The sequence below is a fragment of the Salvelinus alpinus genome, chromosome 38, assembly GCF_045679555.1.
Source record: "Salvelinus alpinus chromosome 38, SLU_Salpinus.1, whole genome shotgun sequence".
Classification (NCBI taxonomy): Eukaryota; Metazoa; Chordata; class Actinopteri; order Salmoniformes; family Salmonidae; genus Salvelinus; species Salvelinus alpinus.
Genome location: NC_092123.1, coordinates 4,917,875 through 4,936,483, shown reverse-complemented (window position 1 = coordinate 4,936,483; position 18,609 = coordinate 4,917,875). Strand labels below are relative to the sequence as shown.

The window sequence follows — 18,609 nt, the reverse complement described above, 5'->3', positions numbered from 1 at the left end:
ATTCCTCCTGACAGAGCTGGCGGTTTTGGAGCAGTGGCTTCTTCCTTGCTGAGAGGCCTTTCAGGTTATGTCGATATAGGACTCGTTTTACTGTGGATATAGATACTTTTGTACCTGTTTCCTCCAGCATCTTCACAAGGTCCTTTGCTGTTGTTCTGGGATTGATTTGCACTTTTCGCACCAAAGTGCATTCATCTCTAGGAGACAGAACGCATCTCCTTCCTGAGCGGTATGAAGGCTGCGTGGTCCCATGGTGTTTATACTTGCGTACTATTGTTTGAACAGATGAACGTGGTATCTTCAGGCGTTTGGAAATTGCTCTCAAGGATGAACCAGACTTGTGGAGGTCTACAATTTTTCTGAGGTCTTGGCTGATTTCTTTTGATTTTCCCATGATGTCAAGCAGAGAGGCGCTGAGTTTGAAGGTAGACCTTCAAATACATCCACAGGTACACCTCCAATTGACTTAGCCAATCAGAAGCTTCTAAAGCCATGACATTATTTTCTGGAATTTTCCAAGCTGTTTAAAGGCACAGTCAATTTAGTGTATGTAAACTTCTGACTCACTGGAATTGTGATACAGTGAATTATAAGTGAAATAATCTGTCTGTAAACAATTGTTGAAAAAATTACTTGTGTCGTGCACAAAGTAGATGTACTAACCGACTTGCCAAAACTATAGTTTGTTCACTATAGTTTGTTCGAAATTTGTGGAGTGGTTGAAAAACGAGTTTTAATGACTCCAACCTAAGTGTATGTAAACTTCCGACTTCAACTGTATGAGGTATTTTTGTTCAGTGTAGAATAAGTCACAGCCCTGCACACACAGAGCAGCACAGTGCAATTATTTTCGTCATTTTCAATGTCATTAGCCACAAAAAAAGCATTCCAGCCTTTCAACATACTCCTCCCAAGACCTATGCTTTTCATCAACAAACTCGTTAATCTTCCAATAAAAAGCCATGATCACGTCAGAAAAGGAAAATCCACTTTTATTTTATTGAACCTTTATTTAACTAGGCAAGTCAGTTAAGAACAAATTCTTATTTACAATGACGGCCTACCTCGGCCAAACTCTAACCCAGATGATGCTGGGCCAATTGTGCACCAACCTGTGGGACTCCCAATCACGGCCGGTTGTGATACAGCCTGGAATCGAACCAGGGTCTGTAGTGACGCCTCTAGCACTGACATGCAGTGTCATAGACCGCTGCGCCACGCAGGAGCCCATTTTATGTTTACTCACAAATCCTCTTCAAACATTCCAGTCCAGATCCGCCTCGTGTTCAGTACTATGTCCGTGACATAGTGAAAGTACGATCCAATAACGATGAGGCAGAAAGGCAAGTTTAGGCTATTTACTCCATGGTGCGGGCAATAAACATGAATGCCATGTCGGCAGGTGACTGAACTTTTACACCCACTGTATGGGGCGGGCACGCTATATAAGAGAGTGCCTGTGCGCGCTCCTTAACGTTCCCACAACAACATTACCCAATACACAACAGAAACCACATACTCTCCCGTCTCCATTAAGATGGTAGGAGTACACTGTAGGATTGACTCTTCACTGGTAAATGTCAGTTATTGACATATCCCCCTCTGTACTGTAGGTTACACAGAAAGGAGCCATGGTAGACAGCCCAGCCAACCTCCTCTCTCCTCTGCACAGATAATAGCTTGGGTCAAAGCAAAGAGAATGTATAAGGGACAGATGTCTATTAATCCTTGTATAGCAGCCTATATGCAATGTGGTCTAGGTTTGGTCGTATATAAACACTTCAATGGACAGAAATGACTAATCTCTTACCTGGGATTCTCTTTTTCTCATTAGATTGATTCACGATGCGCTTCCTGCTTAAAGGGATAGTTCACCCAAATTACAAAATGGCATTGGTTTCCTTACCCTGTAAGCAGTATATGGACAAGGTATGACATCAATCCATGCTTTGGTTTAGTTTCCCTGGCACTGTTTCCAAATGCTAACGTTTTAGCATTTGTGGCACAAAGCCCATTCAAGTCGTGGGCCCGATGTTAGCATTTTTCGGCTAATAAGTGACTTTGTTGAGCTTCACAACACATTTGAGATACTTTGGGATGATTTGGACGATGTGCAAACATTTGTAATATCGGTCCCATGACAGAAATGCTAAAACATGAGCATTTGAAACAGTGCCAGGAAAGGTAAACCAAAGCACGGATTTGCTGTCATATCTAGGCTGCTTACAGGGTAAGGAAACCAAATATGTAATTTTGTAGTTTGGGTGAACTATCCCTTTAAAAATCTGAAAGATGAGAAAGTCCACATTGATTTAATAACAAAATAAAATGTTTTAGAGAAATCAGTGGAGGCTGCTGAGGGGAGGACTGCTCATAATAATGTCTGGAACGGAGCGAATGCAATGGCATCAAACACGTAGAGACCATGGGTTTGATGCCCTTCCATTTTTTCCACTCCAGCCATTACCACGAGCCTGTACTCCCCAATTAAGATGACACCAAACTCCTGTGAGTTAAATGTGTTATTTTACAGGGTCAGCCATAGCAGTACGGTGCCCTTGGAGCAAATGATGTGCCTTGCTCATTAGCAGATCGTTCACTTTGTCGGCTCGGGTATTCAAACCAGCCACTTTCGATTGCTGGCCCAACGCTCTAACTGCCAGGCTACCTGCCGCCATTGTCGCCATGGGAGCACAACACGCCACATGTCCAATGTTCTTTTCCCTGGGGTAAGTGAAAATATCAAACAGCGAGGATGTGTCTGTCGGGTCTGCCACGCCAGTGGGTGGGTGGTGTGGAGGAATGGATAGCGTTTTCCCTTGTTTCCAGGTCAGAGATTAAGCCTATTCTCTATTGAGCATGCTTTTTAAACCAGGACTACGCTCAATCTGTGTCTGGGCAATCAGACCAAGATGTTGACTTACAACAGCAACAAAAACATTCAAATCCATAATAATATGATAGGACTATTTTCTGAAGGTGACATTTTGAGGATGACTTACTGTATGGATGTACATAGATTACATAGGCTGTGGGTGGTGAAGCAATGGCGGTTCATTGGAAGGGTGGGGAAATGGAGGAGGCATACGTACACTGGTGGGGGGGGGTGATTTATTGTAGACTGAATAGAACTAAGATCAAGGTCTTTATCTGGGAAACAGCTGGAAATCCATTAGCTCCAGCGTGCATGGCCTTCACATCCTGTTCCCACCAATCCTTTAATAAGGGTAGAAATTCAATGTTCTACTTCACTTAATAATAAAGCTCTATGTTCACTTCCCATTCTGCCTGAGCTGAATTTTGTCCCATTTTATTGCAGGTGACGTGCTGTTGTTGTGTTGTTAATGGACTGCCCAGAAAGCCTGGTCCTTTTCCATGTGGCTTTAAAGAATGGAAAAGAGGTACAGTAGCTTTGCATCAAGCGTTCACATTGGTGACCCACACATTCTCATGAAAAGCTGCAGACAATCGTTCAGGCTACAAACCTATATACCTTTCAGAGAATCTGCCCAACAAGCCTCCTACTCAAAACGGTTGTATGTGCATCGACCTCATACTGTGACACAATACAAAAGGTATCATTTGGATCTAGTACATTGGCCCTGTAGTGACCAACGGCGTTCATTGCAGGTACCTCCGTCGTTTATATAAAAGCGAGTTGTAAGACTACAGTACGTGGGTGAGATAGAAAATGCCCGGGATAGCATGGTCCGGCTTTCGGTGTCTATTGTGTATCATACTGTGATTGTCTTGTGCATACATAAGACGTTGATTGTTGTATATATTAGAGGTATGTGTGACAAGGGTGATGCACATGTCCAGAGTTGATTATTAGGAAATGGAACTGTACTAATTTGCTCAATTTATGAAACAAACAACAATTTTGTCTGTCATTGTTTGTTGCCAATACCATTGCTGCCTAACCTTGCACCCCCCCCCCTTCCCTCTTCAAAAGGATCTGAATAGAACTAAGATTAAGCTTTATTGTGTTACCCTAGATGATTTTCTTAAATTGTATGTGGAGGCGTCAATTAATCAATCTATATGAAATATATTTCTTCTTCTCATGTATTTTTCATATATCTATATGAAATATGATGTTTCCTGATGTATTGTTCATATATTAAATATATTACTTTCCCCCATATATTGTTCATGAATGTATATGATTTATCCATATATTTCTTATGTTTATACAAAATATGACATGAATGGGTGACATTATTGCCTGGCCGTACAATACTCACAGCTAGAGAAGACCAGGGGACAGGAGTGCTCATCCATAGGGAAGTTGTGGAGCTGCAGCTGGCACTCTGCATTGATGGTCAACCTACAGCACGAGTCACAGAGAGGCCGTGAGTGAGCATTGCCATCGTTTCTCACATACAGTTCACCTCTGCTCTGAGAGGCCAGTGCTACAACAACCACCACTGCGCTAAACACATACACCACTGGTGATGTGAACGTGTAATTTATTGATGAAGACAGCATAGGGTGTGAAATAAGGGAAGGCTGACTCTTGATGTTGTTCTTACATACTGCACATGCTGAGAAAGAGACAGATCGCCATAATGCTGAATTTCGCCGCTTCCATTTTTTTTTGTTAGTGTGAAAAGAATGAGCGATTGCGGGAATAACAAACTGGCACCTTGTTGCACGCCTGTGAGAGACCTAATGGGCCACCTATTATCCTGACATGACTGCCAGTGCCAGGGGGCTGGAGATTGCGCGTCGGCCGGCCGGCTGGTCGCCTCCAAGTGTGGTGAGCCCTTCAAATTGGTATTTTCCTTGAGTAACAAACTCCGACAGACTAGTTAAGAAAAATGAATGGATGAAGAAATGCTCTCGTCCCGGAGTTATGTAGGTCATCGGACCGAATTTCACCCTATTCGTCTTCTCTTTTTTTTTCTCTCCTTCTCCTCTTCCTCTGTCTCCCTGATAAAATGTCACTCTTGTTTACGTTGGCTTGACTGAAGTTCACAGTGAAGAGGAATTAATGGGAGCTTAGATGGGAGCTTGATTCTCTCCATTGTTTTAATCAGACCAGGATGCCACTCAAGAGGATTTATAGATCTGCTCAATGATAATGCTGATGAATAATGCTAACTGAATGCTTACTGAAAATGCTCATTAATAATGCAAACCGATATTGCTCACTGACAACGCTCAATTATAATGCGCAACAATAATCATCACCAGTAAATCAAATCACATTTCATTGGTCACGTACACATATTTGGCAGATGTTGTTGTGGGTGTAGCGAAATGCTTTTGTTCCTAGCTCCAACAGTGCAGTAATACCTAACAATACACACAAATCAAAAAAATCGAAAGAAAGGAATTAAGAAATATAGAAATATTATAACGAGCAATGTCAGTGTCTGGAATATAAATATTTATCTATATGACGGTGTGTATAGACATTATGGGCATTATATGATGCTAACTACCAAATCTCAGCGATAATGCTCAATAATAATGTTCAGTGATAATGCTCACACACTGTATAATGCTAAACGATAACGCTCAAAGATAACACTAACCGATAAAGCTTACTGAGAATGGCTGATAATGGCAGATCTTGTATGATTCCGCCTTGTGGAGACAGCCAGGTCAGTGCTGACAATAATTAACCTGCCCACACATTATTTTTCTTTGTCCTGTGCTTTGCCTGTTGCCAAGGGAATACCTCAGTCAGTGACGCAAACAGCAGGGTGATGTCTCTCTTTTCTCAGCGGAGGTGAGTCCACGGTTGAAAACGTTACAAAAAAAGGACTGAAAGGATGACATTTACGCCCTAAAAAGCGTGACCTCCCTAAGACAGTGTACTTCAGTGTGTAAAGCGAGTGTACCAAGTACGCTAACCCACATAGTGGAGCAATGATGAAAGAGACTAAACAATGTCTGTCTTATCGTGGAGTAGACAGATGTTTATTTTTGTGTATTGGTGTAGCAACAGTATGTGGCACAGACGTCAGTGTGTTTGTGCCACCTTCTTATACTGTGTTGAACTCTACCTGAGTTCTGAGGAAGTTAGAATATTCTAGATGTGATCTTCAGTGCAAAGACAGGTAGTAATGCCACTATTTTAATTTCTATTGTCTTTTTCTTTCCTTTCAAGGGAAAACCCAATGTTTGCTACGCTGTAAATTCTGAACTAAGATGGAACGATAGGTGGCTGCTCAAAACAAACAATGTCTGTGATATCTGATAAAGAAAAGCCATTTATTTTACCTCAGCGTGTATAATATCTTCCCATCGTTCCAGATACGCAGAAGCTGATTGGGCATCGTAATCCAATGAGAGTCTGCGTTCTTGGAGTTTCTGAAGATGGTGTCAGGGACCCAGATCATTCCCACCATGTTGCTGTTGAGAGTCAGGATCTTCATAGTGCTGTTGTATTGAAGACGGCTGTCGATCCACGTCTGTGCAAAAATGATGTCAATTTCGTATTCCTGTAACAAAACAGAAAAAATGTACCTTTAACCTACATATATTATTACATATTTTATGATACATTTTGGTCCCAACTCTGGAGAATAATTATTTTCTTTGCAATCCACAGTCATGCAACATATTCTTTTTCATTGAGAGAAGCTGCACATCGCTGTGTTGATGGTCTACCCGAACATAGAGGCAGGACAAGACAATACCTTTTTGTTCTCTTAGACAAAACATACCATAAATGATTCTATGATAAGACAAGTTTAAATTGCCTTAACATTTAAAAGTGCTAAAAAATAGAAGTATTTCTCTTTTCCTAATCCCTTATGTTGACGTCCCCCAGAAACCGCATCTTGATTCTGACGGGTGACCTTTTGGAAACTTTTACAGGCACATGGGACCTGACTTTAATGCAGCACTAATTAGAGTGTGATGGGTGCAGCACGACTGTAGCTGTTACCATGACCTTAAGGAGTAAAAGGACAGTCGATCACACAATATGTCAGTCTAAAGAGTATATTACTCAAGCCTCCCAGACAATAGCCACTGTAATTTATAAGATCTGGTTTGGCTCAGTTGGTAGAGCGTAGCGCATAGCACAGGTTTAATGGGTTTGATTCCCGCTGGGGCAACCCTAAGAAAAATGTATGCATGCATGACTGCAAGTTGCTTTGGATAACAGCATCTGCTAAATGGCATACATTAATGTATGAGAAATAAAGTGAAATGGGCTTGATCAGACAAACTAGTATCACAGATAAGATACATAATTTACCTACTGATGACTACATTTTGAATTAATAATGCTGATCTAACATTTTACAATGTTATTTCACCCATGAGTTTCTCACTAGCTAAGTTACGAAGATAAATGTGATATGAAATCAGTGATTAATCGCTAAGGAAATCTAAAAACCCAAAATACCAAGTATGCATTTATTCCGCTCTCTCCCCCTCTAACAGATTCTGTGTAGTCCTGTAATACCCTTTAAATGTAAGATGAAGGTCAATAAACTGTTTGTATAAATATGAATAGATATTTTCCTCAGAGGCATCACAATTAGTTTCACTTCAGTAAATTAATTACAACCTTAAGACTGCAATGACATTTCACAGTCTTGAAAAAATTGTTAAAACAAGAAGATTACTTGATTCCTAAACCATTGTTAGACCTGGCTTCCTTACATCATAAGGGTGTGTACAGTAAACTACCATGTCATCGGACAGTAATTCAGGGTATCTTTTATATGTTTTATTTATTTAGCCTTTATGTACACAGCGAAGTCGCACTGAGATCCAGGTCTCTTTTACAAGGGTTAGTGCTATCCGGAATCCTTGGCACGTCCCTACCCTAAACCCTAACCTTTAACCCCTAGCAATTACCCTAACCCTTGGACGTCCCAAGGAACCCAGTACAAAATGCACACATTAGGGAAGAGCTAATCAATCCAGGCATGTGCACTCATCACTCATCATGAGTAGCCTAGGTCTCTAATTAAGGTCTTAACACGCCTGTAGGGGACTACATTTTCCAAATTCAGTCTACCCTGGAGTCTATTCCATCTCTACACTAAATGTAAGGAATTTAGAAAAAGCCTTATTATCTACCTCAGATGAGGGCCATAAGCAGCGGGATATGAATGGGATATGATTGCTACTGTTAAAATCATCACTCTGGCGATAATATTTGGTTATAAAATACACGCTGTGCTCAAACAGCTAATCAATGTAGAGATGGAAAAACCACATCCTCTTTCCTCGTTCTGTGTCATTAACGATTATGGAAATCATTACGAAAGCTCATACCCACGCTTTTAATGACTGATGCTACAAGACGAGAAAAGGGCAAAGCAACAGTCTTACCACGATGAACGTGAGTTCAAATTAAACGTGTAAAAAAAGAGGTAACTTATGAATGTACCTCGGCCTCTCTGTCGGTCGTTACAAGGCTAAGAATTACTCCCAGAGTGCAACTTCCAGGCAAACATTAAGCACCCCTCATGAATTTAGAGTCCAACAGCAGGCACTAAAATGAGCACGTCAAATGCGACATTATGAAAGGTCGAGTGAGGAAAAAAAGATGCTCCGAGGACAATGACACGATCTGGAAATCCACAATATCAACCCATTAGAAGTACTCACAGTCGTGCGTATGATTCCTTACACTTTCTTCCACACACATTTCTGTTCTACGTTTTTTATTTAGCCTGGTCCCAGATCTGTTTGTGATCTTGCCAACTCCATTGTCAAGCCAAACTTTTTTTTTTGCAAATTAGTATTATTCTTTTTTTTTTTTTGAAAGGCTTACAGTGAGGGACCAAAAGGTCAGACTTGTGTAAAAGGTTGGCCAACAATGGGCAGCTTGCTTGTAGAGAGCTTTGAACTTTTGCATGTTGTGTATGGCTGGCTGTGGCTTCTGCTACGGGTAGCCCCGTTGCCTTGGACACAGAGTGAGCCTCCCAGATATAGCCTAAAAATAGCAATTCCTTTCGCAGAAAATTGTGAAGATGTCCCTTCAAACAAAATGTGTCAATAATTCAGTGAGTACATCAAGCAACCAGTGTCATTAAACGAGGGTCATTGTGGTTGAAATCTACAAACATTTTGAAATGTCTCACATTTCTATTTTCTGATATATACTGTACTAAAGTAATGGTATTGGATTAGTCCAAGGGACAACAAAAATATATACTTTTTAACACTAATTGTAACTGTAAATCCTAGTTGACAGCTATCAAACTGTATGAGTATGGATATTGGATAGCAAAGCTAATGTAATCCAACACACAAAGTATTTCCTATGCTCATTGCTCTATGATGACGGAGGTATGATGACACCACTTATTAGAAAGGGGAGATACGATCTGGGCCTGTAGCCTTCATATAGTCCCATATAATCCTATAGCGATCTATTGGAATCTGGAGGAGGGTAGACAAAGTCTAAAGTTCATACTAGCACACCGCATAGAATACACACCAAATTATGAATATTAGCTGTTAAAAGCAATGGGCCAATAACGGAAAGGTTGCTGGTTCGAATCCCGAAGCCGACTACGTGAACAATCTGTTGCTGTGCCCTTGAGCAAGGCACTTAACCCTTATGCTACTGTAAATCCCTCTGGATAAGAGCATCTGCTAAATGACTCAAATGTACATGTAAGTGGTATAGTATGGATATTGAGACAGATGTCATGATGCAATCCTTTAGAGATCTATCAGAAACGGAAGGTTAGACAGACTGCTTAATAGGATGAGTTCTCTGTTGGTCGAGTAAACACTACCCACTGATCTACTGTTGTTCCCCAGAGACCTGGTGTCACATCTTAGATGCACTCCATTTTAAACATGGCGTCGTCAAACATCTCTCTTCCTCTCTGTGGGGTGGCTCCTCACTAGTTAACATTATGTAACCCGTTGTTATCTAGGTGAGACGTTTTGGCAGACTCTTATCAATCTATTTTCATTCTGAGGAGAGCAAACAATCAGACAGGTTCTGAAGAACTTATTTTCGTCTTTATTGGCGCTAATCCCGTGGAACATAAAAATAACCATGCCCTGGAGAAGAATATTGATTCCTCATATTAACACAATCTGTTTTCACTCAGCGAAAATGCGCCAAATAACATCATAGATCCATCATTTTTCAATGGCACCACATGAAACACTGTAGCGTTGCGAGATCTCATGGAGAGAGAGTCATTATCTTTACTGTGGCATAGTGTCCTCTTTTGGTCGGCTAATTCCACGTGCTATCTTTCCTGAATAGCACCAGCAACTATATCCACTGCGCTCTGAGTTAATGGTACTTAAATCAGACATGCTCCCATCACACTCTGTCCTAGATTAATAGCTGCTTCAGTGACGTTGACTCATCCGAGGACTCAGTCCCGGCGGTGTAAATAAACCCTAACCATTCCCCGATGGCAAAAAAGACTCTCCTTCTCTTTGGATCGCTAACAATGCCGACGGAACATCAGGTCTGGGTGACTACATACTAGGCTTATACTGTAGATATGGCTTAAACAGAAACAATTATAGTAGAGTGCATACCATGAACATAGAACATCATGTCTGAGTGAGTAGCCTTCATTGACTATATAAACCCAATATATATTATTGTACATTATCAATATGGATGGGTAGTACACAGTTCCAAATTATATCAAATACTATGTCCATAGAACATCATGCTTGGGTGAGTCCATTGACTGCTAACCCTCCTGTATATGAACATGTAACAATTAGGGTAGATGATCAATATGGACGCCCTGTTCCATACAACCCATCGACTTGACCTACTGCTTTGTCTTCCAGAAACAGAGTTCTGATGATCTAAATGCGTTAAATGGACATTCAAGGCATGGGAGATCAGTTCACAGGGTGACGCTCGGGGTGCACTGAAGTGTGACGGGGGTTGCAGCTAAGCCGAGCTGAAGAAAACGGTTGTTTTTCTTTTCTTCCTGGCTTTGTAATGTTGCCAGGACAAACAGTTACAGGGGCGGGGCTAAGGGAGGGTGTTGGATGCTCCTATAGGCTATCGTAGTCTAGCCAAAGTCACATCGTGGTGGAGATCTGTGTGACTCACCAATCACTGTGTATCTGAAATAATCAGGTACAAATGCAAGGTGGGGTGAACATCATTCGGTTATGTGATGGTCTGGTGACTCACTAGTAGGTGTAGCTGTTGATTCTAAACAAAAATGGCTGTATGGCCTGAATGAACTGCACAACAATAAAAAATAACAGCACACTACACTACCCAAGATTACAAAACATAGGGATATTACCTATAGGATCGATTTAAGTAAATAAGCAACCAAGCTTAAGCACCCTGATGTATATCATGAATAACACACTAAGGGTTGTTCTTACTACAACGGGAGCTGGAGTTGTATTACACCCTCATACAGTATGCATTCAATATCCGTTGCGCTATCACTACGAAGCATTTGAGCCATGTACATTTGAGTCATTCGCCATTTGAGTCATTTACATACAGAGCATACTGATACAGTTACTACGGTATAACAGTTGTCTGAGCACTGTGACCACAGGCTCTATTTCTCATTCCATCAACCACACATCCCACTTCACCACCAGATACAACTGCTTTCCTGTGCAGCCCAGCTCACAGGGGATATGAAGGATGATGGAAAGTGCATCTTGCCTTAACTCGCTTGGCCCACAGTTGACCTTTTTGTCAAGCGGCACAGAAAAACAAAGTTTTATCAAATAATGTTCATGATAAGCAGGAGAGACAGAGAGAGAGAGAGAAATATTCACTTACCATGTCTATTGATGATACAGGTCCGATGCTATTGACGTATATGTCGACGTCGATAAGCGTTGGTTTAACTGTGAAAGACAGAAGGAGAAATCACTGTAAAAGCACATTTTAACACCAACCAAGTGTAGTAGCACTGCCAAGCCGAGGGTGCCATGTTGAGAGTGTTTGAAAGGACATGCCTACATATCTGTCGTTGACTCTGGTCAACTTTCAACCATGGCTGAGGGAGGAAAACACCAGACACATATTGATTTTGGGGGTGAACTATCACTTATCATAAGTGATGCTTATACGAGAAGTGGTTCACCGGTTCACCAGTTTCATTCCAGGCAGTCACCTTTCACTTGAGACGTATGACACTGTTTTCCGCACGGCTCAAATCTATTGAATAACATGCCATACACGATTCCAACCCTACATTTCACAATTCAATTTAAAGCCTGTTCTCTATACCTAATCTTACAAGGCGTCGCTGTAATGAGCAGTTCACGCTTGTGTGGCTAAGTGCACCTCTGTCATTGCACATTAGCCTCTTTCATAGGCTTTGGCAACTTCGGCAATTAACTGTTGAGGTGGTGCCGTACACTCACATCAGACTATGACAGAAAGATACGCACAAATACCTATTTTAATTGCGACAGGGTGTAATGGAGGAATAGATATGAGAGTTTTGCAGAATTCAGACGCAAGAAAATAGCAGAGTACATCTTGTCTTTTTTTAATTTGTCTTTTTATGTATTTATTGTTTACTTCAGTTTATTTAGTAAATACTTAAAAAAAACATTTCACTGTGTTGTATTTGGCGCATGTGACGAATACAATTTGATTTGACAAGACATTATTAAGTTCCACTTTAGCCACTATCATCAAATAACACAATGTACGTGTATGGCAGCAATTTTTTGAAGTCACTGGTAAAGTCCTTTCCTGGGCACCCCTGGGTGCACGTTTAGTTTTTTTGCCCTAGCACTACACAGCTGATTCAAATAACCAACTAATCATCAAGCTTTGAATCAATTGTGCAGTGCTAGGGCAAAAACCAAAACATGGACCCAGGAGGGGCACCAAGACTGAGTTTGGGAAACCCTGCTTTAAATGAAGTAAAATGGCGCTATTGGAGTATTATTCAAAGTAGTAGTACAGTACTTTTACTGTCAAATTCAATATAATCATGACATATGGGAAGGTGAATGTCACTTACGTCACTTACGCCCATACGAATCCTCTGTAGAGTTTCCCCATATGTTTAATCTACACTGCTTTGACTTGAGTTTGTCCACTTACTGTTATCTGTGATTTATTCGCGCCAAGGCCGGCGCTCCCTCCCTCCCCTTCCTGATCAAGCAAGCATGATTACAACTCCCCATCTGCAGAGTAAAATGCCCCCATGAGGGTTTTAATGGAGCAGCAGCTTTTACACCCAGTTAGCCTGTCAATGTGATGAGAAATACATTTGCCCTAGTCAGCCCCGCAGGTCTCATTCACCATGACCGCTCAATTCTCCTAGTTTAATTCCCCATACATTGTATTAAAATGTTTTCTGTTGCCTTTGCATTGCTGTCGTCTGGTCTGATCTTTTCTGAGCTGGCGTCATATGTATCAAGTGTCTCAGGTAGGAGTTCTGATTTAGGATCAGGTTTGATTGTTAGATTACATTGAATATGATTCCATGGACAGTGGGATCCTGATCCTAGATCAGCACCCTTATTTTGAGACGGTAATAAGCTATATGACAGGCTCTCCAGTGTCTTTGTAGCACATGGGGATGTGTAAAACGTACTACTCAGCCTGTGTTACCACTTGCGCCGCTGAATCATTAACTGTTCGGTGGCGCCGTTTGGTAAGACAATTCGGGAGGGTGGTCACGTGTGCCAACAAAGCAGATGTCCTGGGTTCGAGCCTTGGTGATCCACGTGACAGACATTATACCTTGTCCAAGGTCTGCGTCTCTAGCCCAGTAAATGAGCACAATACCCTCAGTAAAGCCACTCTCGTCAGCCTCCAGTCGCTTTCTTCCCCTCTATCTCCTGTCAGCCAGAATTGTGACAAGCTAATTTCATCTTTCACAACAACAATCCAAACACAAACATCTTCAGATGAGATCAATGGGCGCCGGGTGATATCTGTCATCTGTCTTAGGAGTTGTGTTAACAGTGGCTTCATCCCAAATGGCACCCTATTCCCCATATAGGGCTCTGGTTAAAAGTAGTGCACTACAAAGGGAGCAGGGTGCCATATGGGATGCAGTGAGGGTTAGATCGAGCCTTGCTGCACTCTGTCTTCTACTTCACTCTGCCAGACAGACAGAGGTCATTAAAAGCGAGGTGGTAGACAGACATGACCTAGTGTGTTCTGGGAGTTTGGGGACAGACTACATTAAAACAGGAAGTGAGACATCTCAAGTGCCTGTGTCCCTGGTCTCAGCTGCATCCTGAAACTAATATTCTCTACTTGTCTTTATCAAAAGAGAGACTAGGGGCGAAAGCCAGAGAGAGCTGTAGTTGATAACTACAAAGCATTTATTGGTGACAGTATTGCTGTGCCATTAAAAAAGTACATTTGAAAATGTTAATGAGACCCAATTCAATCAATCACACATAGTGGAAAATTAATTCTATGGGTATAAACATAATGTAACTACAGAAAGGACAGGTGTAGTTTTTGTGTTAATTTGCTGAGAAATACATATAGAATCCATACAGGATCTCTAAGACCTGATTTGTGGTGTGTTGGTTTTGTCACAATTAACACGCTGGCTGCATTTACCCAGGCAGGGCAATTCTCGTTGTTTTCCCACAAATTGGTCTTTTGGCCAATCACATCAGATCTTTGTCAGAGCTGATTTGATTGGTCTGTTTGGGCTGCCTGTCAAAACGCAGCCTCTGACTAACATTTTGAGTGAACCTGCAATGTGTTTTCTCCTTTATCTGCAATTGATTGAATTAGGGACTCAAGTCCACATCATCTCAACATAATTTCATGTTGCCTCTAACCATTGAATTGATTTTCATCCGCTCCCCATGTCTTGTTAGGGTCCCTAACAAGACTTATTAGGCCATTTTCTTGAAAAGTAGACAGACTGGGGACACCATGTTTTGGGACATGTATTTCGATCTAATCTCACCAATTACGCACCAAATAGCATGAGTATATGGGGCTGCTTTGGGAGGAGAAAATAATAGCAAATTAATCTGTTGCTGTGTTCCAATGTTTGTGAATGCCCCGGCTAAATTGCTGAGCGTCCCTTTAACGATAGCACAGGGAAAGGGTTAATAGCATATTAATCCACCAGGCCCTTTGACTTTGAACATGTATTGTGCACCTCTGGCGATCCTATCTTCATTAGGATGTGTGGTTCTGTTTCAGGTCCTGCCATTGTGGCTCCTGCTAACCTGATCACTGTAGAGCCGGAGGAGATGGCTGAACTTCATCTGATGGGAAACAGGTGACATTAGGTTGAGTGATTGCTGTTATTTTCTGATGGAGGGGAATCCAAGATGGATGCTCATTTGCTTGATATGACCAGTGAGGTTGTTTCCTCGATGTGTCTGTGGGTAATTTATAGCATCAATCTTGTACGGTCCAGAAGTGGGACAAGTTGGTTGATATACAGTACCAGTCAAAAGTTTGGACACAGCTACTCATTCAAGGTTTTTTCTACATTGTAGAATAATAGTGAAAACATCAGAGCTATGAAATAACACATGAAATCATGTAGTAACCAAAAATCGAAATATATTTTATATTCTTCAAAGTGACCACCCTTTGCCTTGATGACAGTTTTGCACACTCTTGGAACTTTCTTAACCAGCTTCATGAGGTAGTCACCTGGAATGCATTTCAATTAACAGATGTGTCTTGTTAAAAGTTAATATGTGGAATTTCTTTCCTTCTTAATGCGTTTGAGCCAATCAGTTGTGTTGTGACTTGGTAGGGTTGGTATACAGAAGATAGCCCTATTTGGTAAAAGACCAAGTCCATATTATGGCAAGAATAGCTCAAATAAGCAAAGAGAAATGACAGTCCATCATTACTTTAAGACATGAAGGCCAATCAATCCGGAAAATGTCAAGAACTTTGAAAGTACTGTATTAAAGATGTTTCGTCTTACACATTCTAAAAGGGCAGATGGGGAATGTAAAGAGTAAGCAGCACAGACAGACAGACAGACAGACAGACAGACAGACAGACAGACAGACAGACAGACAGACAGACAGACAGACAGACAAACAGACAGAGGCCCCCCACACACCCCACCACCCACCCTGAAGCATATTCAGTTCCATATTACATCCCCTCTTTCATAAAAAAAAAACGGAATAAAGATTAGCTGTGCATTAAAATCGTCAGAAACTGTTGCTTCCATTAGTATTATACTGTATATTTCACAGTAGATTCTGACAAAGTCTGGGGATTACACTGAGCTGGTTCCAAAGCCCTTTGCATTTCAACTGTGGAAATAATCATTTGTATTCCCCCCTTAAACACCCTAGTAATCCCTAACAATGGGAGGGTGGAAGACACTTAAGAAGTTGAACATCCATAAGGATAACCTCCATTCACACCCTTGCACCTCAGCAGTGCCCGTATCAAACCAATCAAAGTATTGCATGATTCTCTGGGCACCTGCTAGATTCAGGAAGTGGGGATGGCCATGGTAGAACTAAATGAGGAGTCAGAGATGAGTGCTCCCCTGATCAGATGTGGGTTCCATTTAATTGAGTGTCTGTCTGGGAATCTCGGCTCTCCTCTCCGGTGGGTGATCTAATCTAATGAAATTTCAGGGGGCTTAAAATAGAGAAAGGGGTATCAGGCATTCCCTGTCTGCTGAAAGGTTGCATCAATGTGTCACTGTGGAGAAGCTTGAGAGGACTGAGTTTTCCCAGATTAGCCAAGCTAAGCCTATAGTATTCTAAAAGTCTACTAATCTACGGCCATTATCCATCTACTACACCAGAAGTAGATACAATGACAAGACCAATTTTGTGGGCCCCTTTTTCTGAAATCAATTTAAATAGCGAACTGGATTTTGCGAGAGGACTGAGACTATCCAGTGCAGTCAAGCTAAGCCTTTAAGATTCTACAAGTTTACTACTCTCTGACCGTTGTCCATCTACTAAACCTGAGTAGATGAAATGTCCAGACCAATTTTGTGGCCCTCTGTTCAAAAAAACGTTCTGATAGAAAACTGGGTTCTGTGTCTCTGATGACATCACTTAAAACCGCGGATAATGGCTCTGGAAGAATACATAGCGATCATCAAGGATATTAATGCCTGATAGCCCTACAAACAGCACAAGAAAATCAATTGCAATACCGTCCAATAGCATACAGTCAAAAACAGTCTACACAATCCAGGTAAAGTTGCACCACTTCTCCAGCCAACCTTGTCGAAATATCTAAAACAGATTCCATCTGATTGTGATCCAGCCAATGCAGCTTTAGCACTGGAATCTCCATTCTGAAGAGATTGTCTGAAGACATTTGCCCGAGGGCAAATGTGGAGGCTGTGCAGTCACATCTGACCCAGTGGAAATGGGTCAGTGGAAATGGGTAGTGGGTGTGCTGTTCTGTGCTGTACAGCCAGTTGAGCATTGTGTCTGGGTGAGCAAGGTTCATCTCCCTGAATAAGTGCCATCCAAAGTCAGAAAGAAAAATGAGTGTTGGCCTTGGATTGTCTTCATTGTAAATCTGGATGGTGTGATTTTGAAAATGGTTCAAACTCAACGTGGGGCCAAACTTTGCATTGTGCTAAACTACAGCAGTGCTACCCCCCTCCAGAGTTATTGTCACAGGTGGAAATGCATAACTAATGTTTAAAATGCATCTTTGGGAGGGGATAAGCATTTCCGTTGAACAAATCGGCCGCCAGGAACAGGGATGTTCAGAGAAGAGCAGCCGCATTCATTTTAAATCCATTCGTGTCTGAGAGCAATTTATGTTTAACAGTGATGCACCTGCGTTTTGTCAGAAATCAAAGTCCCTCTTCAATCATTTCCAACAGCAGCCTGACTAATGCCGGGGATGTTAATTCATACTTCAAAAAGATAGACTGGAGTGAGGATCTCCTCTTACCCACCCACCCACTCTATGCAAACACACTCACACACACCTTCACATGCCATGCTCAAACATACACAGGCAAGCATGCTCTCTCTCTCTCACACTAAAACACACACACGATATATATATATATATATATATATATATATAAGCCATGTTTTAGTTACTTGTCAGAACTTTTTGGGAAGTAAATATGTTATCCCATTAGAAATCCTAACCCTAACTCTAAACCTAACCCTAACCTTAACCCTAAACCTAACCCTTAAACCTAAAATAGCATTATAACTTTTCAGGGCATGCAAAATGTCCTGACTTTTCAGAATTGTTCTTGTCTTCCTGTCTTGTCAGGACATTCTGGTCCAGACAAATAGGAAAACAAGTCCACACACACACACATAAACAGACTGGTGTAGGTACGTGTCTGATGAACATGACACTTTCCCATGTGCTACAACAGCTGGCAGCGGGTGGCCACGCCACTCAGACAATTAGCAGCATCAAGTGTTACTCACACTCTCACACCTTTCAACCTGGAAATAAACCCGTGACTTACATCTTTCAAGCGGACATGCCCTGTCAGTCATCAAACATAGCCCAACACATCCAGCCTAGCCCCACAGAGATCTAGAGAAGCAGCCGAGGTTCAACTCTGTTCTCTGTGAATGAATCCCTCTGAACTCTCCACTGTGCCCGTGCCTGCGCTGGAGGAGTGCCACGTGAGGAATGCTACTTCCTGAGTTTGATGCTGATGTACCGTGGTGTGATTCCCAAACTGGGTGGTGCATCATCTTGGCATGCTGAGGAATAATATTCTG

General features: G+C 41.6%; 1 protein-coding gene across 2 annotated transcripts in view; it reads right to left on the bottom strand.

Moving 5' to 3' along the window:
- The window catches only part of LOC139566343 (gamma-aminobutyric acid receptor subunit gamma-3-like), a 42,663-nt gene that overhangs the window by 18,788 nt on the left and 5,266 nt on the right, over positions 1–18,609 (bottom strand). For both annotated transcript variants that reach the window (XM_071387458.1, XM_071387459.1), the window contains exons 3-5: positions 11,732–11,799; positions 6,235–6,455; positions 4,248–4,330 (exon numbers count right to left, since the gene is read on the bottom strand). In XM_071387458.1, the coding sequence (XP_071243559.1) occupies positions 4,248–4,330; positions 6,235–6,455; positions 11,732–11,799 (372 nt within the window). The remainder of the gene's footprint in view (positions 1–4,247; positions 4,331–6,234; positions 6,456–11,731; positions 11,800–18,609) is intronic.